General features: G+C 38.8%; 1 protein-coding gene across 4 annotated transcripts in view; it reads left to right on the forward strand.

Annotated features, from left to right (window-relative positions):
- LOC126183309 (protein sickie-like) overlaps positions 1 to 26,367 on the forward strand; it is a 701,479-nt gene that overhangs the window by 533,302 nt on the left and 141,810 nt on the right. For all 4 annotated transcript variants that reach the window (XM_049925155.1, XM_049925156.1, XM_049925154.1 and 1 more), the window contains one exon: positions 13,380 to 13,458. In XM_049925155.1, the coding sequence (XP_049781112.1) occupies positions 13,380 to 13,458 (79 nt within the window). The remainder of the gene's footprint in view (positions 1 to 13,379; positions 13,459 to 26,367) is intronic.

The following is a 26,367-nucleotide window of genomic DNA, read 5'->3' on the forward strand; positions in this document are numbered from 1 at the left end:
AGGGTGCACCACGTGGCTGAGAACACACCTAAGACAGTGTGGTACACCTAATCTGCTAGGACCCGAGCTGAGTTTTTTGAAAGGTGTGGTCCAGGGCAGAGGGTAGATGTGCTGATTATTGGGATCTCCAACATTAGGTGGTTAATGAAGCCCATTAGGAAAATTGCAGTAGCTCGGGAAGGAAGACCAGATGCACTTGGTATGCATTCTAGGAAGTTTTGTCAAAATGTGGAGGAGGTGCTGTCAACCACAATTAAGTACAGCCATGTGCTCATTGGGAACTTCTCAGCATGAAAGACATCTGCCACATATGTTCCAAAGCCACAGTCAGTTTCCTCAGACAACAAGCTGAAGTGATGACTGCTTTCCTTGCATATGGAGTGAAAGCATCATTTTAGATCTGCTCATTATGCACGGAATGATCAAAGTCCTCTACTTTTAAGCTAAGCAGAGAAATTGAACTGGCTCCTCAGATGATTCTGCAATGATTTCAGATGCCACTGTCGGGTGAAGAGTTGTAGTACTGTGTTGGGATTGTAGTTTAGTGCTTCAGAAAAACTTTTTACACTGTAGACATAAATTTCCTGATCGTGCTGTGGAATTAGTGGGAGGTTTAGGGAAAGGGATTTGTGCAAATTTGTTCTAAATATTGTGACCATGAACAGTCACTTACTGACCTGACTTCTGAGGCTGTTGTCATAAATTTTTTGGTGACTAACAGGCTTGAGCTTCTCAATGCCGTTAACTTACAGGAAGGAATCAATGTCCATAAGGTTGTTGTATCATCAGTTCCTGCCAGTGTTAAAAGGAATGATGAAGCAGGTTGGCAGATATTTCTATTTAGCAAGTGCAGCAGTTAAAATGTCAGATTATCTAGGCGAAGAGAGTTTAATCATAGATTTAAATTCAAGCAAAGCCTTGTTGACAAAGAAAAGTTAGGTGAAGTCAAAATGAATTTAAGGAGAGCAGTCTGAGAAGTATGCTATGGATTTGAATTAAGAATTCAATCTACCAATCTTATAAGAAATCCTAAGAAATTTTGATTTCATGTGAAGTCAGTGAACAAATAATAATTATTATCTACACATATTATACGAAAGAACTTGCAGCATTTTATCATTGGTTGCCTGAGCAACAAACATTAAAGTGACTGGTAAATGGTGTAGGTCATTCCTGATTTCAAAAAGGTCATCAGACAAATGCGCACATTTGTAGAAGTAAATCAGTTACGTTACTATGTTTGCAGAATTATTTAACACATTTATCCTTGCTTATTGTGAACTTTTGGAGAATGAAAACCTCCACTATAGGATTACTTGTGGATTCTGCCTGCAGTGATCCATTGTTTTTATTGACTTTTAGAAGCCGCATAAGGTTGTGTGCAAATGAAGCTGTTGTATACCAGGAAATTGCAACACCCGAAAATTGTAGTAAAATGCAGAAAGACCTACATAAGATTGACACTTGGTGTACAATCTGGCAGTTTATCCTCAACATAAACAGATGTTACATATTGTGCAAAAATAGTGGGAAGACACATTCTTGTTGGATTACACAATTGATGACCAATCAGCAGAAAATATGTGCGAGGGTGTGTCCAGATTATCCTAAAGTGGTATGACTACATAGAAGTATTTTAGGAAAAGCAGATGGACGACTGAGATCCATTGGTAGAATCTTAAGGAAGTGTAACTCACCCATAAAGGAGGTAACTCATAAAATCCTTGTTCAACTGATTCTCGAGTATTCCTCAGCAGTGTGGCACTGTCAACCAGTTGGATTAATAGAGGACATGACGACTGACAAAAGAGTAGTGCGTGTTTTCAAGGGATCGTTTAGTAAGTGTGAGAGCATCTCAGATAATCATCCAAATTCAGTGGCTGTCACGAAAAGAGAGGGTGTTGTGTGTCATGGAAAGTCATACTCTTAAAATTTTGAAAGCCTATGTTTAATGCCTTGCTTTAAATGACAATGACAGAGAAATTGGAGCTCATATGCAGTAGTAGTAGTAGTAGTTCTTTTGAACTATGGATCACTTTTACAAGGTTTTTAGACATATCAAGGTATTATAATTCAAGAACAACAAAGAAACATAATTCAAATATACATAATTAAAGTTCTAGTTTGACGGGGATTGGAGATTTAGTGGCCCATATCTTCATAGGAGAAGCTATTCTGGCATTTACCTGAAGTAATGTAGGGAATCCGCAGAAAACCTGAATCAGGGTGGTCAGATCATGATTGTAGCCACCATCCTTCCAAATCGAAGGTCACTCTGTTGAAAACATTTCTACCTCATTTGGTTTGTCCCTCATGTGTAGCACTGGTTTTGCAAACAAGTTATTTAATAATGTAAAAGGGTAATACTACAATGTGTATTGCTTTCTCACTACCAGTTATTGTACACACTACACACACAGTATCATCTGAAATCGAGACCATAGTAACACTGTTTGGTTTCCATTTGGTGTACTGCAACAACTTTCCATTTGCTAGCCTGAAAAATTTGAGTTGGAGTCCATCTATAATAACTGAAGTGTTGAACTCAGAAAGAGGATAAGGTGTTAGTATTACACCTTAAAGAGCTTTGGGGATAAGGGTTCCCTGATATGGAAAAAAAATGTGAAAGTGTTGTGTGAAATGATCCATATTTTACTGTTATTTACCTGTTTTAAATTTTTTAGTGAACACCTATTCTGTATTGTCTAACAAGAGAACATTCTCAGGTGTAAATAAACAATATTGATGACACTTAGAAGGTATGTAGAGTGGTCAGGATAATACCATACATTTTTTTTAAATTTTTTGTCCAATTTCACTTTAATGGGGGAAAACACACCCCAGGAGGTAATTTGACATATTGAGTTTAGGGGAAGTAACTTCAAAACCATGATATATATAAAAAAATGTGTTTCATATAAAAGTTGAAATGTAATTAACATTCTTGAAAGCTGTATAATAACATTTGTAATAATTTGAAATATGACAAAATATACCCCACTATTCCCCATGAACCATGGACCTTGCCGTTGGTGGGGAGGCTTGCGTGCCTCAGCGATACAGATGGCCGTACCGTAGGTGCAACCACAACGGAGGGGTATCTGTTGAGAGGCCAGACAAACGTGTGGTTCCTGAAAAGGGGCAGCAGCCTTGTCAGTAGTTGCAGGGGCAATAGTCTGGATGATTGACTGACCTGGCCTTGCAACATTAACCAAAACGGCCTCGCTGTGCTGGTACTGCGAACGGCTGAAAGCAAGGGGAAACTACGGCCGTAATTTTTCCCAAGGGCATGCAGCTTTACTGTATGGATAAATGATGATGGTGTCCTCTTGGGTAAAATATTCCAGAAGTAAAATAGTCCCCCATTCGGATCTCCGGGCGGGGACTACTCAGGAGGACGTCGTTATCAGGAGAAAGAAAACTGGTGTTCTACGGATCAGAGCGTGGAATGTCAGATCCCTTAACCAGGCAGGTAGATTAGAGAATTTAAAAAGGGAAATGGATAGGTTAAGGATAGATATAGTGGGAATTAGTGAAGTTCGGTGGCAGGAGGAACAAGACTTTTGGTCAGGTTTATAAACACACAATCAAATAGGGGTAATGCAGGAGTAGGTTCAATAATGAATAAAAAAATAGGAGTGTGGGTAAGCTACTACAAAATGCATAGTGAATGCATTATTGTGGCCAAGATAGACACAAAGCCCACGCCTACTACAGAAGTACAAGTTTATATGCCAACTAGCTCTGCAGAGGATGAAGAAATTGAAGAAATGTATGATGAGATAAAAGAAATTATTCAGGTAGTGAAGGGAGATGAAAATTTAATAGTCATGGGTGACTGGAATTCGAGAGTAGGAAATGGGAGAGAAGGAAACATTGTAGGTGAATATGGATTGAGGCTAAGAAATGAAAGAGGAAGCCGCCTGGTAGAGTTTTGCACAGAACATAACTTAATCATAGCTAACAGTTGGTTCAAGAATCATGAAAGAAGGTTGTATACATGGAAGAATCCTGGAGATACTAGAAGGTATCAGATAGATTATATAATGGTAAGACAGAGATTTAGGAACCAGGTTTAAAATTGTAGGACATTTCCAGGGGCAGATGTGGCCTCTGACCACAATCTATTGGTTATGAACTGTAGATTAAAACTGAAGAAACTGCAAAAGGTGTGAATTTAAGGAGATGGAACCTGGATAAACTGAAAGAACCAGAGGTTGTACAGAGTTTCAGGGAGAGCATAAGAGAACAATTGACAGGAATGGTGGAAAGAAGTACAGTAGAAGAAGAATGGGTAGCTCTGAGGGATGAAGGAGTGAAGGCAGCAGAGGATCAAGTAGGTAAAAAGACGAGGGTTAGTAGAAATCCTTGGGTAACAGAAGAAATATTGAACTTATTTGACGAAAGGAGAAAATACAAAAATGCAGTAAATGAAGCAGGCAAAAAGGAATACAGATGTCTCAAAAATGAGATTGACAGGAAGTGCAAAATGGCTAAGCAGGGATGGCTAGAGGACAAATGTAAGGATGTAGAGGCTTATCTCACTAGGGGTAAGATAGATACTGCCAACAGGAAAATTAAAGAGACCTTTGGAAAAAGGAGAACCACTTGCATGAATATCAAGAGCTCAGATGGAAACCCAGTTCTAAGCAAAGAAGGGAAAGCAGAAAGGTGGAAGGAGTATATAGAGGGTCTATACAAGGGTGATGTGCTTGAGGACAATATTATGGAAATGGAAGAGGATGTAGATGAAGATGAAATGGGAGATACGATACTGCGTGAAGAGTTTGACAGAGCACTGAAAGACCTGAGTCGAAACAAGGCCCCAGGAGTAGACAACATTCCATTAGAACTACTGATGGCCTTGAGAGAGCCAGTCCTGACAAAACTCTACCATCTGGTGAGCAAGATGTATGAGATAGGCGAAATACCCTCAGACTTCAAGAAGAATATAATAATTCCAATCCCAAAGAAAGCAGGTGTTGACAGATGTGAAAATTACCGAACTATCAATTTAATAAGTCACAGCTGCAAAATACTAATGCGAATTCTTTACAGACGAATGGAAAAACTGGTAGAAGCCGACCCCGGGGAAGATCAGTTCGGCTTCCGTAGAAATATTGGAACACGTGAAGCAATACTGACCTTACGACTTATCTTAGAAGAAAGATTAAGGAAAGGCAAACGTACGTTTCTAGCATTTGTAGACTTAGAGAAAGCTTTTGACAATGTTGACTGGAATATGCTCTTTTCAAATTCTAAAGGTGGCAAGGGTAAAATACAGGGAGCGAAAGGCTATTTACAATTTGTATAGAAACCAGATGGCAGTTATGAGTGTCGAGGGGCATGAAAGGGAAGCAGTGGTTGGGGAGGGAGTGAGACAGGGTTGTAGCCTGTCCCCGATGTTATTCAATCTGTATATTGAGCAAGCAGTAAAGCAAACAAAAGAAAAATTTGGAGTAAGTATTAAAATCCATGGAGAAGAAATAAAAACTTTGACGTTCGCCGATGACATGGTAATTCTGTCAGAGACAGGAAAGGACTTGGAAGAGCAGTTGAACGGAATGGACAGTGTCTTGAAAGGAGGATATAAGATGAACATCAACAAAAGCAAAACGAGAATAATGGAATGTAGTCGAATTAAGTCGGGTGATGTTGAGGGTATTAGATTAGGAAATGAGACACTTAAAGTAGTAAAGGAGTTTTACTATTTGGGGAGCAAAATAACTGATGATGGTCGAAGTAGAGAGGATATAAAATGTAGACTGGCAATGGCAAGGAAAGGGTTTCTGAAGAAGAGAAATTTGTTAACAACGAGTATAGATTTAAGTGTCAGGAAATCGTTTCTGAAAGTATTTGTATGGAGTGTAGCCATGTATGGAAGTGAAACATGGACGATAAATAGTTTGGACAAGAAGAGAATAGAAGCTTTCGAAATGTGGTGCTACAGAAGAATGCTGAAGAATAGATAGGTAGATCACATAACTGATGAGGACGTATTGAATAGAATTGGGAAGAAGAGGAGTATGTGGCACAACTTGACAAAAAGAAGGGATCGGTTAGTAGGAAATGTTCTGAGGCATCAAGGGATCACAAATTTAGCATTGGAAGGCAGCCTGGAGGGTAAAAATCATAGAGGGAGACCAAGAGATGAATACACTAAGCAGATTCAGAAGGATGTGGGTTGCAGTAAGTACTGGGAGATGAAGAAGCTTGCACAGGATAGGGTAGCATGGAGAGCTGCATCAAACCAGTCTCAGGACTGAAGACTACAACAACAACAACACAACAACAACAACAACAACATCATTAATTAATTTTGAAAAATAAAAACTTGTGTCACAACATAAATTAAAGAGACTTTCGGGCCACATTCATCAGTGTGTAATAAACCAGGTTTCTGAAATACCATTTTTGGAAAATAAGGCACACATAATATGCTGTCTGTATATTTTCACCATATCTAATTAAAATATCTTAACATTCCTTATTATTCTAATTATTTTTTACTTTTTTGTTTTGTATTTTAAATTGTTATTTTATGTTTTAAATTCAGTTTACAGTTTCACATATGTGTATTTTGTTAATTGAAAATAATACGTAACCAATTTTTGTGATACAGAATCATTACAGCAATGAGAATCTGTACAGAAATGCTTAAAACAACATTTTTTGCACTCCACGCACATCAAATGAACAAAATTTCTTTACATAATGCACATGACAGACAACACAATATAAAACAAAACTCAGCAGGATTTACAGATTGTGGCGGGTGGTCCTCCAAATATCCTGATTTGCATGAGGCATATTTCAGTGCGTTGGAAAACCTTAACAAAGAGAATTGAAAATGTACTAGTGGCTGCAACTTGATTGCATTGTTTCTTAAGTGGGGATTGACATCATAACCATTCAGCAGGACTAGATCTGAAAATCTTCTCCCAGAGTTTTTCCGCTATCAAATGCCATATATATGCCGTGGCTGTACCTGTCCTGTCAAGCCGCTTGGGTCACTAGATGTAAAAGTTCCTTGCCCTCAGGTAGGATGCTCAAAACAGTTCTTTCACATAGACCACCTTAAGAATATAACATTAATATTGATTTTTCGCCTGTGCAGGGATATCTTTTGAAGTGGTCAGGCATTAGTTTAACAGATTTCAATGCTGTCACAAGAACATTTGCGGCATCAGAAAGAGATTCTCAAGTTCTCAATACAAAATCTCCATTAGTTTCTTTTAAAACTATGAAAGGGTGGTGGTGAGTGTGAAAAAAACATTTTGAGCATCATACCTGAGGACAAGTAACATTCATCTTGATCTCAAAAGTCTCAACAGGACAGGTACAATCATTGGACATAAACGGCTTTTGATATTGAAAGAACTTTGTGAGAAGATTTTCAGATCTAGTCCTGCTGAATCATTTGATGTCAATCTCCACTTAAACAATATAATCAAGCCACAGTCACTGGTATATAATGAATTCTCTTCATCAAGTTTTAAAATGTACTGAAATATGCTTGGTACTAAACAAAATATTTAGAAAATCATCTGCCACATTCTGAAATCCTACTGAGACATTATGTTTTAAGCATTTCTGTATAGATTTTGTAATGATTTTGTATCATAATAATGAGTTACTTATTATTTTCAGTTCATAAACTGAGTGGAAAAATAAGAGTTTAAAATATAAACTAACAATTTGAAACATGAAACAAAAAAGTAAGTATAGTAAATAATCTGAATAATAATGAATGGTCAGATATATTAATTATGTTTGTTGAAAATACTCAGATAGCACTTTTGTGTACAGCTTATTTTTTCAAAAATGGTATTTCAGGAACCAGGTTTATTATGCGTGGATGGATGTGGCATTAAATCTTCTTTGATTTGAGTGATAAAAGTTCTTATATTTCAAAATTATCCAGTGGTTGTGGGATATTTTGCAAATTTCAGATTTTACTGAAGTTGGACAGAGCAGTTTGCACAGTAATTACCAGTGTTACTTTTGACATCCATAACTGATCAGTAAATGTACTCACATGACATATTTACAGTGAGTGTTATTACATTTTTACTCATTTTTCTAATGCTCTTTTTCTGTACTTTCAAAACTTTGTTTATTTTTTATGCATTTGTTTCCCAGAAAAGAATTCCATATCTGAGAATTGTGTGTACATATTATTATAATGTTGCTCAAATTCAAAATCAGATTTCCCACCAACCAACATTTATTCTGCTTCCAATTGAATTGATATACTGAGACATTGATTAAAATAGTTATCAGCACAAACACAGGTATCCAAGGAGTGCATTAAGTCACAGTCTAACTGTGAAGCGTACATTAGTCACATAACATGGGAGTTGCTGAGGGCCCAGTGTGCCGACTTAAGGCTGTTTTGCATACAGTGCAGCATTTGCTGTGCTATCTGTGCCACTGTGTGGCAGCCTCTTTAGACCAGCCGTGGAGGTGTACACTGTTTAATTATGCACATTCACTGTATATATTTACAACTAATGTGAATAGTACACAACTAAAATACATTGGCTGTTACACATTGATAACAGGACTATTTAAGAGCATAACATACTGAGAACTTTCGAGTTACATATATCTTTATGTATGTTAATGCCAGTTCAACTATGAATCAATATTCATTCCTAGAAATTTTGTGTTTGTTGTGCAGTTTGTAGAGGTACCTTATACATTTAATTTGACAGTGTCATTTTTCCTCTTCAAACTGAAATTCATGATATTTGTTTTCTTTGTGTTCAATGTGACTTTATTTCATAATGGCCAATTGGAAACTTCCTTGTCTACTCTTTGTACCCTATATGCTAGATATGGTCAGAACTATTCACTAGCTATGCCTCTTATAAAATGGTTCAAATGGCTCTGAGCACTATGGGACTTAACATCTATGGTCATCAGTCCCCTACAACTTAGAACTACTTAAACCTAACTAACCTAAGGACATCTCACAACACCCAGTCATCATGAGGCAGAGAAAATCCCTGACCCCACCGGGAATCGAACCCAGGCACGGGAAGCGAGAACACTACAGCACGACCACGAGCTGCGGACTATGCCTCTTATATCTAATGATTCTAGCTTATTTAGTAGACTCTTATGGTCAGCAGTATCAAAGGCCTGGAAAGATACAAGAATATGTCTGTGACACACCCATACTTGTCAAGAGAAAGTGGATTTTACTATGGCTGATACTGTACTTCTGCCACTTTGGCACCTAAACAGAGGCACAACTCTTGTATGTTTTAAATATCCTTAAAGGTTCTATGATGCAAGTGACTCCTTTATTATGTATGTTAGGGGAGCTTGTATACTCGTTACGCTTTGTTTCTGGGCACACATCCGTACTTCATCTATGCCTATTAACTTTATATATATATATTTTTGTGTTTTATACAGTTTTACTGACTTTATGCTCTGTGATTGGTCATAACAACATTGTAATTATTTCATAATAACAACATTGTAATTATTGCATAATTATTTACAGGTTTTGGGATTTTTTTGTTGTAATTTTTCTGCAGTGCATGAAAAATTTTCATTCACATAGTTTGCTAGGTGGTGTGGATCATTTACTATTTTATCCTCCTCTCATGTCAGTATGTTGTTATGCTTCTAAATGAAAAGGACAACATTGTGTGTGTTCTGTAGGATTGATTCACTTAGTTAACTGGTTTTTGGCTTACAAGGCTGTCATAAGACTTCAACTGAGTATCATTGTCAAAAAAGTTACAATATTTATAAAAAAATTAAATAAATAAAAATAAAGAGGGGGGGGATGGAAAAGATGTTATTCATTTCATGTTGTTTACAAGTATTGTAACTCCTTTGTTAACAATAGCTAAAGTCTGGTTAACTTAATAAATTAATCTTGTAGAACATCAAAATATTCTGTTTTTTAATTGATAATTATGTTATTCTACCAAGAAGCAACAGAAGAATTGGTTAAGAAAATGTGTCATTATGCTTTCCTCTGGCCCTGTTTCCCTTTTACAGCCATCTCAGACTTATTGGATAACTAGTAATAAAACTGCACTGCATTAAATTGGCACAGATCACAAACAAATGGCTGATTACAAAATTATTGTGTGAAGTGGACTCATATTTGGAAGGATTGCAGCTTATTTCACATTCTTGTTATTCTATTTTAGGTTTTTTGTTGTTCTGCTAAGTGAGTTCAGTTGAATGTTTGGATGGTTCCTTATAAATACCACAGCTAGTTACCTTCTCCATCCTCGTTTAAACTCTCTTAATCTCTAATGAGCTGAACATCAGTGAGATATAGAACTATAAACTTCTTTCTTGTGTTAAGATTCCACTGTTAACTGCAAGCAGTCATTTAGCCACAGCCATTACTGTAAGTGTAGATTCAGTGGTAGTTACCAGTATCAAAGCAGTGAGGGTGGGTTGTGAGCTGTGCCCAGATAGTTTAGTGGTAAGAGCATTGCATCCAAAAGGCGAGTCCTAATTCCAGTACTGCACACAGTTTGAACCTGACATTGCCTACTTCCCTATGGAGTTAAAGATTCATTCTGGTTATCAGTATTAATTTAAAAGGAGACTCCTCATGTATAATGACAGAAGTGCAAATTCTAAATTGGTATTGCTTTGTTTGTAACCAGAGGGTTGGTTAGTCTACCATAATTCTGTCCACTTTTGAAAACACTGTAAGATGTATGTTTTGCGAATAAAAGTTCATCGAGTCTTTGTGTTTTGTTTTTATTTCAGGTAGGTATTTTGAAGTGAAAGCTCCATCATCAGGGTTTTCAAGATTCACTCGAGGTTTTTTATCATGACCAGATGAACCAGTTGGACCTGCATGTTGTGAGAATCTGCTTCCCAGCTTGTGGAGGAAAGCCTCAGTTGAACCTGGGAAATCCTTATAATGGAGCTTTTAACTGTGAAATACATTTTTTTGGGGGGGAGGGGCAAAATCAATATAAACAACTAAAGTGCAGAAAGTTTTGAGACTTATGTTCGTAAAATATGCATACATTTCATTTTCTTTGTGTACTATTTAAGATTTGGCAGAAATGGGGGCTCCTCATGAAATGTTACTGATAGAGCCAAATCCCTGCTCTCCCATTGTAATTTCAGTATGTAAAAACTGAAAGGAGTATGGAAACATCTCATTGAATAGTCAAAGTGTGGAGTTGTAGATAAGCATGTAAACAAGACTGAGAATGTTTGCTAACTTTAGACAAATCCTCCTTCAGAGTTATAGCATACATGTATGACTCTACAGCTGAATTGTGCTATGCTACAGCTTAGCTCGAAGGGGTGACTGATTGTGTCAGGTGGAGTGGGTGATGGGAGAGAGGATGCAGGGAATGGGAGTTAGGATTGAAGAAGGGTGGCTGATGACTGGTGTGACGGAGGCAGCAGGTGCACAGCTTAGGGTTATGCCACTGGTGAGCTCATACTGACCACGGGCAAGGGGTCTGTGGACAGTATACACTAGTGTGGAGGAGTGGGGTGGAAGGAGGAGATAGAACAGAGAAAGAGGGAAATGTGGTATGTGTGTGTGGGGGGGGGAGGGGGGGGTGGGGCTTGTGGTGGGGCATGGTAACAATTGTGACCACCATGCACATAGCTGCCCACCTCACATTTCATTGGAAATACAAAGACGTGATTGTTTCAAAAGAAATGTAATTGTGCATCAATCCTTCCTTTGTATGTTACTGTTATAGCAATTTTAAAAAAATTCTTCATTTGAAATGTTGATTGTGGTTCCATTAAGTTCAATTGAATGGTGCTAATGAGTGGAAGTATTTCATGAAGACACAGTTAAAACTGCTGGGCTTTTTGCTGTTATCTGATGTGTGAGTGTCATGTATTATTACATTAATCCTTTAGTTCTTTTGCTTCAGACCATAACTTTTCATGTTGATTTGTCTAAAACAATGTGTGCTACTAAGAAATAGTGTTATTTGAATTTGGACACTGTCTTCAAGCACCACTGAGAAGTTCATTTCTGGATTCTAGCGATTCCTTGTATAATGTACACGGTTCAGAGCTTGACAAGTCCATTTGAAATGTTTGTTTCCGAGTTTTGCATTCCAGTGCAGTATTGCAGCATTACAGTAGCTGTAATATTTTCAGTTGCTGATCAGTGTTTGAAATTATTAGTAATTTTATTTGCGATATTCTCATATACGTGCATTAAATCCCAACTTCAATGTGAACTGTGTAGTAAAATAAAAACTATGGTGTATGTAGTTTTGTCCATACACTTGTTATGATATTTATGTTGTGATATTTGTGATGTAATGACTAAGAAATTGTGCTGTAAAATAGTTAAAAAATCTGTTTCAACATAGTTCTGTGTGTGGGTAATTTATGGTGAGATGTAACATCATTTGAAAAGCATCTTCTCTCTATCATGCAGATGTGAATATCACTGTGAATCATTTCCTTGACTGATGTGGTTAGTTACTCAATTTTAGTATTGTGCAGATTTCTTGCAATTGATAATAATGAGATCTGTTACAGAAGGAGTTGTTCAGATAATTTCCAGATATCTAAGAGCTGTTCTTAAGTGGTCTTTTCATAAATTCTGCATTTGGCAAACAAAGAAAAGAAATGGATTGTTTGATGATAATCATGTAGATCTGATGTGCTGTTTTAGCATCTCAGTTCTTTGTGAAATAAACTGTAATTTCATATTTGTTGTCATTCCCAGAACACATAGTTACGAGTAATATGTTTGCACAAATCATTCCACTCATCTACTTTGTACCAACATCAGAACAACATATTTCAGAGGCGTAAGTGAATTACCAGCATATAACTACAGCAGATCAGCAGTTCAAAGTATCTATATGTTAGTTTTTATTGTTAATGTTGTTGGCTGTGAATATTTGAAATGCTTGAAGTTCCATCACTTTTCCATTTGATTGCACCGGTATACTGCCTTTCTCCTGGCAGTTCCATTGCCATTCAAGTAGTGTGACATGTTCACTTTGTAAGTGTTATTTTATGTTGATCTCCATGCCATAGGCGGTTGTTACTAAATAATATATCCAAGAAAAGCAGAGTTGTCATTTCATTTGCGAAATTTCCAAATGAATTGGAATTAAAAGTAGGTATTATTTGATTTGGAGCATTCCACTTATTTAATTGCTTGCAATGCTTGAAAGACTGATGTTTTCTGTAGTTAGTTCATTATCACTCTACCCTTCAGCTCTGAATATTATTTTATCTTCCTTGTGTATTGATACTGCACGTCAACATCATAACATTGTTGAAAATATATTCAGTTATAATGACGTATTTTAATTTGAAATTCATTGCAGATATAAACTCAATTTTGGAGAGTAGTAGTTAAAAATATTGTTTCTGACCATTTCCAGATCTGATGACTCAAGCACGTCTGGCTCTGTAGCAGACCTGTGTGGAGCTGACCATCGTCCTGGCCATACGCAAAGCAAGGTAGCACACTAGAATTTTTTGAATGAGACTGTAGTTCGATTTGTAATTATTGGCTTTGCCAGTTTAGCAGTGAAGCTCTTATCCAACCACAGGTCTTAACTAGTAAGCATTTGTTTACTATTTTGTTATCTTTATATTAATATTCGTAAAGTAGCCCACTGTGAGGTGGTGCACGCAGAAAACAAGAAGGTGCCCAGGTAGCGTGGAACAATAGAAGTTTATTTCTAGAAGAAAGGAATATAAGAGAGTATCCTGATCTGTGAGAAGAATTGTCATTCTATCAATACAGTTCCAGGAAGATGCAAGAGAAAGCACACAGTCTGTCACTATGTTACACTGCCATAGGTAAAGTTTGAACCAACCGCAGACACAATCAGTTTTTACACTAGCACAGACCTAGTCCTGGTGTGCACTGTCAGAGACTTGTCATATATTGCTTGGATTCGTGGTTGGTTTTAGACTCGGATTCAGACTGCCAGAGAGCTGCAGGCAGCAGTCTTATAAAGGCCACCTTGCATATGGATACGAGGAAGTGGCTGCATCAGGGTGGCTACACGGATGTTAGATAGTGCTGTCTATGTCTGGTGATTATAGTGCCCTCATTACTGCAGTGGTTGTCAGAGTGCTGTGGAGCTGCATCAGCTGCAGATGTCTGGCAGTGTAGCAACCAACAGGACAGTGTTGTGTGTTCTGGGTCATCAGGCACCAGCTGTAGACGGCATTCCTCTTCCCTGTGGAGGGAGGTGGCGAAGCCCTGTTTATGCACAGATGGTGGCCGTGGTGGAGGTGATGGTCAAAATGAGGCAGTATTAACAAGCTGTGTGCTGTCAAGTTGTGATTCCCCTCCATGTTGCCAGTTACCAGATAGTTCTTTTAGTCAAACTGTCCTCTCTCACAGTGTCTTAAGTCCATCTCTGGCAGACTCAAATAACAACAAACTAAAATTTATCATAATGTCCTCTAAAATTCTTGCTCAGTTTATATTAGTATTGAGTGAAAGTACAAATTGATAAATTATTTTTAAAAGATTTTTCATTTGATAACAAAAATATCTTCTTTTTATGCATATGACAGTAGATGCATTATTACTGACTGTTTCATGCATTCATTTTGTGCTCATTTCTATTTAACATGTGAATGTGTTGCTGGACAGAACATGTACTGGTTGCTGGTTACCTGGATCCTGTCCCCTCCCCCCCCCCCCCCCTCTCTCTCTCTCTCTCTCTCTCTCTCTCTCTCTCTCTCTCTCTCTCTCACACACACACACACACACACACACACACACACACACACACATGCAGTAAATCCCTCCATTAACAAATATCCTGTGATGCCTCAGGACATGTCTTATCAACAAGTCTCTTCTTGTATTCTAGTTTTGCTACAAATTTCTTTTCTCCCACTTTGATTCTGGACCTCCTCTTTAGTCATTCAGTATCTCCAGCCAATCTTCACCATTCATTTCAGAAGCTTTTATTCTCTTCTTGTCTGAACTGTTTATCATCAATGTTTAACTTTAGTACAAGACTACACTCCAGACAAATAACTTCAAATAAGATGTACTAACAGTTGAATTTAAAATTCAGTATTAAACGATAACTCATTTTTTAGAAACCCTTTCCTTGCTATTATCAGTTTGCATTTTGTATCCTCTGCCCTTTGGCCATTTCCATTTATTTTCCTGCACATATAGCAAAACTTGTCCACTACTTTTATCATCTTACTCCCTAATCTGATTCCCTCAGCGTCATAAGATTTAATTTGACTGCAATCCATTTGTTAATATCCATGTTATAACCACTTTTCAACTTGCTATCCATTCTGTTCAACTGATTTTCCAAGTCCTTTGCTGTTTCTGAAAGAATTATGTCACCAATAAACCTTACAGTTTTTATTTTTTCTATCTGAACCTTAATTCCCTTTCTAAATTTCTCTCTGGTTCTGCTAAGGGCTACAACCCTGTCTCATCCTCTTTTCAAATACTGATTTCCTTTCACATCCTTGAACACTTACAACTGCAGCCTGGTTTCCCTACAGTTTGTAGACAGCCTCTAGAATGAATTTTCACTCTGCAGCAGAGTGTACACCATTTTGAAACATCCTATCAGTTCCACAGACTAGGTATGCCGTGTTATTCTCTTCCTTTCTCAGGACAATGCTCCACTAGCTGAACTATCCAGGAATGAGTAATGACCCATTCAAACAAACTTTTGCTCCTTGTATTTTGTCCTTACTAACTTAAGATATTTGAATAGTCTATTCCAGTTAACATTGTTAATAGGTTTCTCTTTATCTGTAATTGTTTTCAATGTAGGTTTACCTTTAAGTTCACTAGTAAGTTCCCCAATCATGCTGCCATCGTAGGAGGAGACTTTAGTAATCCTACAATCAATTGAGATAATTACAGTTTCGTAAATGATGGACATGACAAGACGTCCTGTGATACATTGCATAATGCATTCCGTGATAACTACCTGTAACAGATTGTTTGGAAGCTCACTCATGATGGAAGTATATTGTATGTAATAGCTATGAACAGTCTGACCTCTTGAAGCATGTCCACATAGAAACTGGTATCAGTGACCATGAGGCAGTTGTAGGAACAATGATTGCCAACGTACAAAGGGCGACTAGAACAAATTTATATTTTCAGCAAGCTAGAAAAGGAGGAAGTAGTATTGTATCTAATAAGGAACTAGAAACTTTTAGTTTAGGAGAGGAGCATGTAGAACTCTGGCTTAGGTTTAAAATAATGCTTGACCATTCACTGATAGATTTTTACCTAGTGGAACAGTTCATAATGGGAGGAACCCTTCATGGTATACAGTCATTCTAAAGAAACATCTAGAGCAGGGCTTCACAACATACGTGCTCGCGGAGCAAGCTGTGAGCAGCAAGGCGCGAGCACGGAGCAACGCGAGCACGCTACCGTCACTACCGGACCAGAATGGACAGTGGGGAGAGTCATGTGGGGCACACAACAGCTGCCGCCAGTCAATGTAAATCCGCGGCCACCTGCAGGAATACCACTCATGAATTATTACTGTGACAAATGAAACAAATAAAGGAGAATGTACACATGCCACATAATTTTATTAGCTTAGTGTATGCCTCTACATTCGCATTAATTTGTGAACTGTTACACAATGAAAGGTGTCACTGAAGTGTGGGATTCTCGGTTATCTTGTACTTTTTGCCCTTTACAATTGCGTCTATGTTCGGAGTAATTGTTCTTGTGCATTTTAGGCGCAGCGTGCAGTTTAAATTTCGATCAGACAATGCGTTTCTCAGGCGCGTCTTGTTGCATTTCATTGCAGAGAACAGTTGTTCACAAACATACGTGGAACCGAACATTGATATTATTGTAGCCGCCAGTTTGTGCAAACTAGGAAATCTATCCTGAGGGAAGTGTGTGTAGAATTCCAAAATGTTTTTCTTGTTCTGAAATTTGTCTCTGTATTCTCTGTCACACTGCAGGTCAATAATTTCTTGCTGCAGCTCGGGACGAATCTCTTCAATATTCGCTGAATATGGAGAGAACAGATCAAAATCACTGTCTAGTGCTGTCAGATCTTGAAAGCGCTGATCAACTAAACTATGTGAATAACGTTCACAGTCTTTGTGAACATCTTGCATGGATGATAATTTAGGAAAATGAGCTAGTTTTCCTGTTTCCAGCTGACTCACCCAAAGTGTCAATTTCATTTTAAAAGCTCGTATTCGATCTATGAAACGAGTAATTAGCAGATCTTTACCTTGTAGTAAAATGTTCAAAGCATTCAGATGGCTAGTTAAATCTGCTAAGAACGCGAGATCACATTCAAACGTGCACGCGCATTTCCCCTCGCTCCCCTCCCTTCCTACTCCGCGACCTTGCACCTGCTCGCGAGCACGTGCCTGAGCAGATGCGAGTACTCGCACTCGAAACCGGCCAGTTGTTAAGCCCTGATCTAGAGAAACAGAGACTACTGCATAATAGGCATAAAACAAAGCTTAGGGCTGGAGATATGGAACTGCTGAATGAAATGCATTTCAACATCTACATCTATATGGGTACTCTGCAAATCACACTTAAGTGCCTGGCAGAGGGTTGATCAAACCACTTTCACAACAATTCTCTATTATTATTCCACTCTCGAATAGTGCGCGGTAAAAACGAACACCTATATCTTTCCGTGTGAGCTCTGATTTCCCTTATTTTATTATGATGATCATTTCTCCCTATGCAGGTCAGCATCAACAACATATTTTTGCAATTGGAGAAGAAAGTTGGTGATTAAATTTCGTGAGAAGATTTCCCCGCAATGGAAAATGCCTTTGTTTTAATGGTATCTATCCCAAATCCTGCTGCATTATGTTTGTGGCACTCTGTCCCCTATTTTGTAATAATACAAAATCTACTGCTCTTCTTTGAACTTTCGTGATGTACTCTGTTAATCTGGCAAGGACCCCAGACCATACAACAGTGCTCCAAAAGAGGGCGGACAAACGTAATACAGGTTATCTCTTTAGGAGATCTGTTACATTTTCTAAGTGCTCTGCCAATAAAACACAGTATTTGGTTTGCCTTCCTCGCAACATTTGCTAAGTGTTCTTTCCAATTTATTTCCAATTTAAATTGTTCGTAATTGTAAGTCCTAGGTATTTAGTTGAATTTATGGTCTTTAGATTAGACTGATTTATCATGCAACAGAAGTTTAACGGATTCTTTTTAGCACTCATGTGGATGACCTCACACTTTTCATTATTTGGGACCAATTACCAATTTTTGTACCATTCAGATATCTTTCATAAATTGTTTCGTAATTTGTTTTGACCTTCTGATGAGTTTACTACATGATAAATGACAGCATCATCTGCAAACAACCTAAGACGGCTGCTCAGATTGTCTCTTAAATTGTTTATATAGATAAGGAATAGCAGAGAGGCTATAACATTAACTCGGGGAAAGCCAGAAGTCCATCAATCACTATGTACTGTGACCTCTCTGACAGGAAATTACAAATCCAATCACATAACTGAGACAATATTCCATAAGCACCCAATTTCACTACAAGCTGCTTGTGTGGTACAGTGTCAAAAGCCTTTTGGAAATCTAGAAATGCGGAATCAGTTTGAAATCCCTTGTCAGTAGGATTCAACACTTTGTGTGTGTAAAGAGCTAGTTGTGTTTCACAAGAACGATGTGTTCTAAATCCGTGTTGACTTTGTGTCAATAGACAGTTCCCCTTGAGGTAATTCGTAATGTTTGAACACAATATATGTTCCAAAATCCTGCTGCATATTGATGTTAATGATATGGGCCTGTAATTTAGTGGATCCCTCCTACTACCTTTCTTGAACATTGGTGTGACCTGTGCAACTTTCCAGTCTTCGGGTTTGACTGTCAAGAGGACAATGCCTGAAGCCTTCACCAACTACTGTAGAAGAATATAATCCCAACAAGAATATAAACCCAAAGAAATTCTGATTACACACACACACACACACACAGGGTGTCCCATTTATCTTGACCAACCGAAGTAACGGTTTGTTCAGATGCAAATTACAAAACGTTTCAAGCAAATGTTCTTTAGCCGTCAGGGGGACATCAGTCAGCACGATTGCCTTCATTGTAGCTTTGTTTTTTTACAAAGATATGAACAGCAGTATGACTTTTTAAAATGGTACCCTGTATTTTTTATTCAGTAACTCATTTCCTCTCTTAAAGACTATTAAAAAAATGTATCACAGTGTACCATTCACTGAAACACATCGTTATTAATTACATAACACAACATTGATGTTGACGCTCCCAGTGCTTAGTGCAGGTACTCAGGGTAATGGAATACATCCACGAGCTGATGTTGACAGAGGAAAAATGTAAACATAAGTAGAATGCACGCCTGTCATTCCATCAACCATCATCAGTTGAAGAGTTGCGTGAGTAGAATGTACACCAACAAAGGGGAATGTAAGTTAGCAGAACAGTAATTGCAATACTGTTTTCTTATGTACGGGTACATTTAGGACAGTAGTTTAGTCCTTTTAAATACTGTTGTGTAGAGTAGGCATACAGTAAAGGCAGTCATTCCTACAAACTGCATCGACATAATGTTTCTTTTATTGTTGTTGTTGCTGTTGAAGGTAAGCGAAATGCTACGCAGGCAGCTGAACTGTACAGAGAGCGATATCCTGACAAGAACCCACCTTCATGATGGAAGTTTTCTCGTCTTGTTGTGGCGCTTCAAGAAACGGGATATTTCAGCCCATGACAATGCAATCATCGTAGCACTCGCACAGATGAAACTGTCGAAGTTACTCTTCTCGCTTTCGTTGCTATGAATTCACATGTGAGCACACGACAGCCTTAACACAGGATTGCCATTCCTAGAACCAGTGTATATCGTATTCTTACACGTCACCAGTTCCATCCTTACCATGTACACCTACATCAAGAATTGCATGGGAATGATTTCCAGAATCGTGTACAGTTCTGTCAGTGGGCACAGCAGCAAATCCTCTCAGAGATTCTTCTCCAATGTTCTATTTACCGATGAATGTTCCTTCTCAAACAAAGGACAGGTAAATACAAGGAACATGCATTATTGGTCCAGTGACAACCTACGATGGCTTGGACAGGTGGAACATCAGCGTCAACGGAGAGTTAACGTCTGGTGTGGGATGCTTGGTACTTCAATTATTGGCCCATATTTTGTCAATGGAAGTCTAAATGGTGCAGCATATGCCAACTTCCTCAGATGAATTCTTTCTCCTCTCTGGATGAAGTGCCGCTAAGAACCAGAATGCTTATGTGGCATCAACACGATGGAAGTCCAGCACACAATGCCTTGCATGCACGTCGTGTTCTGAACCGAAGGTATCTTGCCAGATGGATTTATCGAGGAGGAACAGTTACTTGGCCCGCTATTTAAATCTTCTGAACTTTTTTCTTTGGGGATGCATTAAAGACGTTATCTGTTGCGATACTCCAACAACTCCAGAGGACATGCAGGAACGTATCATGCTTGCATGTAATTTTCTTCGGCAGGCAACACTGGAAGCAGTAAATAATTCTTTCATTCAACGAGTGCACCAGTGTATCAGTGTCCAGTGCCACCACTTTGAGCACGTTTCAATGTTCTACTCCTGGGCAATGGTACAGGAGAGCCAAAGTCAATTTTGTGTGTGTTTTTACTTGGTTCTCATTTGTTTTCTGACAACTCGATCAAGTGGACGAGTTTGTGATCCCGGGCTCAAAGTCAATGTTGTGTTATGTAATTAATAACGTTGTGTTTCAGTGAATGTTACACTGAATTTTTGAATAGGTCTTTAGGATAGAAAATTAATTACTGAATAAAAAATACAGGGTGCCATTTAAAAAAGTCATACTGCTGTTCATATCTTTGTAAAAAACAAAGATACAATGAGGGCAATCATGCTGATTGATGTTCCCCTTAGGTTAAAGAACATTTCCTTAAAACATTTTGTAATTTGCATCTGGACAAACAGTTATTTAGGTTGGTCAAGATAAATGGGACACCTTGTATATATAGGCTGTTAGTGGTGCCAATGTTAATGTGCAGACAGTCATGGACAAGGCAGGAACTGAAATTGAGGGTAGCAAAGCAAAAGCAGAAACACTGAACTTGGTTTTTGAAATTTTCCTTTACAAATGAAAATCCAGGGCTATAGCCCCAATTTAATTCTCACACAACTATAAAGGTTAGTGTTGTGGTTGGCAGGAGAGCCAACACCTTGTTACTAGAGGAGGCCAAAAGGCACACGTTTTAGCTCATGCAGGCTGGCTTGAGCTCTGGAACAGGACAAGGAAATTATAATTTAGAAAACGGATGTAGCTGGTGGAATACTTAACTTTAATCCATTAATGATGAACGCCGCTCTTGACGGTACATGATTCACAATATAAATAGTAACTGAATATGACGCCTTGCTAGGTCGTAGCAAATGATGTAGCTGAAGGCTATGCTAAACTATCGTCTCGGCAAATGAGAGTATATTTTGTCAGTGAACCATCGCTAGCAAAGTCGGTTGTACAACTGGGGCGAGTGCAAGGAAGTCTCTCTAGACCTGCCGTGTGGCGGCACTCGGTCTGCAATCACTGATAGTGGCGACATGCAGGTCCGATGTATACTAACGGACTGCGTCCGATTTAAAGGCTACCACCTAGCAAGTGTGGTGTCTGGCGGTGACACCACAGTTAGTACTATAGATATTAACAAATTAGGAAAGGAATAGATTTCTTCTCACCATAAAGATGATGTGTTGAGATGCAAACAGGCACAACGAAAAGATTGTTACACATTATAGCGTTTGGGCAAAGCCTTTTTCAGCAAAAAAAAAAACACACACACACACACACATTCACGTAAGCAAGAATACCTCATGCACGCATGGCGCTGTCACTGGCGGCTCCGACCGGAAGTCATTGGCTTCTTTGCTGAAGAAAACCTTGACCGAAAGCTGTAATGTGTAACAGTCATTTTGTTGTGCCCGTCTACAACTGAACGGGTTTTCTTTAGGGTGAGTAGCCATCTGTCCTTTTCCTAATATAGGCCTCTGATGATGCAGCAACTGAAAAATGCATTGGCATTCCAGTCAGAGCTACTTGTGGTAGTGGTCATGTGTGCATGAGGTGTGCTTACTTTTGTGTGTGTGTGTGTGTGTGTGTGTGTGTGTGTGTGTGTGTGTGTGTGTGTTTCTTTCCTTTTTTTTTTTTAAAGAAGTCTTTGGCCGGCCGAAAGCTATAATGTGTAACAGTCTTTTCGTCTTGCCCATCTACAACTGAACAGGTCATCTTTACAGTGAGTAGCAATCTGTCTTTTTCCTAATATTTTTGATATTCCAAGCTGGAGTTTCATTGTTTGATACCGATATTAGTGTCAGCCTTGTTGAGAAGCAACTAATTCAGTCAAATTGAACAAAGCCCCAGGGCCTGATCACCATCAGATCCTATACTGAATTTGTGGCTGATTAGACCTCCGTTTAACTATAATATAATGTAGATCCCCTCACAGAAAACCAAGGCCAGTAGTTATAAGAAAGCATGAGTAACGTCCTTGTACAAGAAGTGTAGCAAAAGTAATCCATTTGTTGTAAAACCTTAGAACATATTTTGAGCTCAAACATAGGCTGGCCATATTTCAAAGAGCAAAAATTAGGACACTTGTACTTATACTTCATACTTACCTTCATTACTACACTTTAGCTTACATTTCTGGTCAGTTATTGTGATATTTTGATATCGATAAAAGGCCTCTGATGATGCACCAACTGAAAAACCCATAGCAAGAATGTATCTTCATTTTGTGGATTGGAAAGGAAAGTGTGAGTACAATAGATGTATATAAAATTCTTTTCTTCAGAAATAAAAAAAGACTGATATATCCTTTTTATGATAATAGTGTGGATATATTTTCTGCAATGTTTAGTCATTTACTACACTGCCAGGAAAAAAATTAATACACCTGGAAAGACGATGTCGATTTTGATCCAATGATGGCATATGCCACCTGGAGGATAGTAGATGTAGTGATAATGGTGTCAACGTCTTCTGCCAACAGATAGTGTAGTGGCATAGCTACCAGAATGCCATCTGTGTCTACTTTGTAATAAGGGAACGTTCACAGCCAGAAGGCTCAGTGTGGTGCAAACATGTGAAGCAAACAGGCAACCATGCCACAGAGAGGCACTGTGCTTCCTACAGCTAACAGCTTCCTGGTGGTGGATGGTCATTTTGGAAAATTGTCACACAAGTTGGTCGTGGTGAGTCAGTTGTGCACAAATGCTGGTATCAGTGGTCATGTGAGCATTCTCACATCCATAGACAATGTTCTGGGTGTCTGTGCAGAACAGGTGCCCGCCAGAATTGTTGTATTGTAAGGTCAGTAATGGCAGATTGTACAGCTACCACAGCGCAGATAAGAGGGCTTGTGAGCCTAGACAAGTCAACAAGAACTGTTGCGAAACAGTTATTAGCAGTGGGACTGTGGGCAAGCACACAACTAGCTAGTCTTCCACTCACACGGCAGTGTCGACATGCACGGCTCGGCCACTGCCATCAGAGGATCACTTGGGAGATGGAAGGGCACACTGTGGTCTTCATTAACTGTGCCTGCATGCAAGTGATGATCATTTGCACGTACAAAATAGACCTGGTGAGCAGTGTCTCGTAGAGTGCATTCATCCAAGACGCACTGTCCACACGCCAGGCCTTACAGCGTGGGTTGCAGTACAAGGTGCGGCGCTTAAATCTGGACAAATTAAACTTTTTTTTTCTTAAAGCAAATTTATTAAAACAAAATACAAATGAAAATGAAAATCCTTTCACATATAAGTAGTGGTATCTTTCAAGAGTAACATTACTTGATGCAACCCCTTCCAGCTGCAATGACTGCACACACTCTTTAAAACAGCGCTGTCCATGTTCGCAAATACTGCTTTGATAGGGGTGCGTAGAGATGCGACATTAGGGTGCCTCATCTTATTGGTAACACTTTTGACTATGCTCCAAACACAGTAGTCAAGAACGTTCAAATCTGGGCGATTCGGGGCCAGAACTCCTTTGACCAGAACGTTTCGATGTTATCCGAGAGCCACTTTTGAACTAAATGGCTCATATGAGCACCAGTGCTGTTAAAAGACATATTGTCTCCCCGAGGCCACAGTAACCATTCACAGTTCCACACATTATTCATCAGACCTTGCAGATGAACTTCTTTTGTGACAGTTTCTCCCTTTTCAAAGAAACGTGGCGGCTTGATATCACCCCCACTGGACACAACACACAAGATATGAACCCCAGGCTTCACTGAAGTGTTATACTTCGCCACAATACCATAAACAGTTGACCTTGGGTACCTGAAGAATGGCTCTTCAGTTATACTCAGCACTTGTCTGTAACATCTCGGCCATTTTGAGGTTCTGATTGTTCAATAGATGCCTATGGCTTTCGAGAACACCAATCGTGACCTCTGGCGAAACTACAATGTTGCAGGAAATTCAAATTGAAATTTGTCCGGATTTAAGTGCCGCACCCTGTATACGACAACTTCTGTTCACCTTTGGTGTTTGTGGATGGGATACTAACAGGGGCATGGTACATGCAGGATGTTGTTGGACCTGTTCTTGCAACAGAAAGGTGATTCAGCAAGACCTTCAAACTTGTCTCCAATTGAGCACTTGTGGCATATGATGCTTCAACAAACAACTCTTACAGAACTGCAGCAACAGTGTGAGCAGGCATGGAATAACATATCCCAGGACAGTTTTCACCATCTGTACGAATGACTGGGTGCTAGAGTCTGTGCCTGCATTGTCACCCGTGCAGGTACGCCACATACTAACATGGGTGTTTCAGGGTGGGTCGATATGTGGTACCTCATAAACACTTGTGCTATTAGTCTGTAAATGTCATCGTTTCAGGTACTCCATATGAACTGTTGCAACAATAAATCCTGAGTGAATTGGAAACCTACAAAAGTGTGTACCAAGTTTTTTCTGGCAGTGTATTTTAAATAGCTACAATCCGTTAATACTAAAAACTATGTAATAAGCTGATTAGTGATCAGATACAAATTAGTGATCAGATACAAATTACACATTTCATCTTAAGATTTATCTTTGCTAGATTTATGAGAAGAATGAATTGATTCTTGCAGGTCCTTGTTAAAAAGAAGATAACCACAAAATTCCATGCAAGATAGATTGAAATAAGTTTTCACAATAACAACTGCTGTCATTTTATCAAAACTAGCATGACCTTTTCCATCATGCCAGTACATGTTAAGCAAACTGAAAACTCTTTCTACTGCAGCATTTGACCCTGGGAGATATAACGTAAAATTAACTATTTTCTCTACATTTTCCACAGATACTTTACAAATTTCACATTTTTTAAATCTTGCATTCCATCTTTCTTCAAGAGGCACTTTCTTAGGGACCCAATCTTTTATATGCTGTTTCATTGTGTTCTTAACATGTTCAATTTCATTAAATAATGACTTCTCGTTGAAAGCAGACAGAAGAATACCATAGTGAGACAAAAACCTAAGACAATCCTGAACATGAGTCGAGTGAAGTAGATTGTTGCAATGAATCCAAGATAGACAATGAATATCTGAATACTGGCCCAAGGTCCACTTTGTGTAATTAACACAGTCATAAAAAATCGAATGATTTGAAGAACCCTTTTTCTGTAATTATTCCTTCTCCCACAAGATTTTTTCAACATTTCTTTAACTGCAGCTGTTATGAATCTGTTGACCTTTCTATAAATTAACTTTTATATAAGATTAAATTAGAAATATCAGTGAAATATCACTGAGTAGATATATTGTCTCTCAATGACTTCTAACTGATCTTCTAATAATTTCAACCATAATGTCGACAAGCTATTAGAGACGAAATTTTGCAAAATTTAAGGATGGTTGTCAAGGGACAAAAATATCCAGGACCCTCCGCAAGGTAGGAAGAAAAAAGCAGCCACCTTTTTTGTGTTTGGTAAACTAACAGAATTCTTTTAAGGCGTGGATTTTAACACTATATGTTTCAAAATACACTCCTGGAAATGGAAAAAAGAACACATTGACACCGGTGTGTCAGACCCACCATACTTGCTCCGGACACTGCGAGAGGGCTGTACAAGCAATGATCACACGCACGGCACAGCGGACACACCAGGAACCGTGGTGTTGGCCGTCGAATGGCGCTAGCTGCGCAGCATTTGTGCACCGCCGCCGTCAGTGTCAGCCAGTTTGCCGTGGCATACGGAGCTCCATCGCAGTCTTTAACACTGGTAGCATGCCGCGACAGCGTGGACGTGAACCGTATGTGCAGTTGACGGACTCTGAGCGAGGGCGTATAGTGGGCATGCGGGAGGCCGGGTGGACGTACCGCCGAATTGCTCAA

The sequence above is a fragment of the Schistocerca cancellata genome, chromosome 4 (assembly GCF_023864275.1).
Source record: "Schistocerca cancellata isolate TAMUIC-IGC-003103 chromosome 4, iqSchCanc2.1, whole genome shotgun sequence".
NCBI classification, from domain to species: Eukaryota; Metazoa; Arthropoda; class Insecta; order Orthoptera; family Acrididae; genus Schistocerca; species Schistocerca cancellata.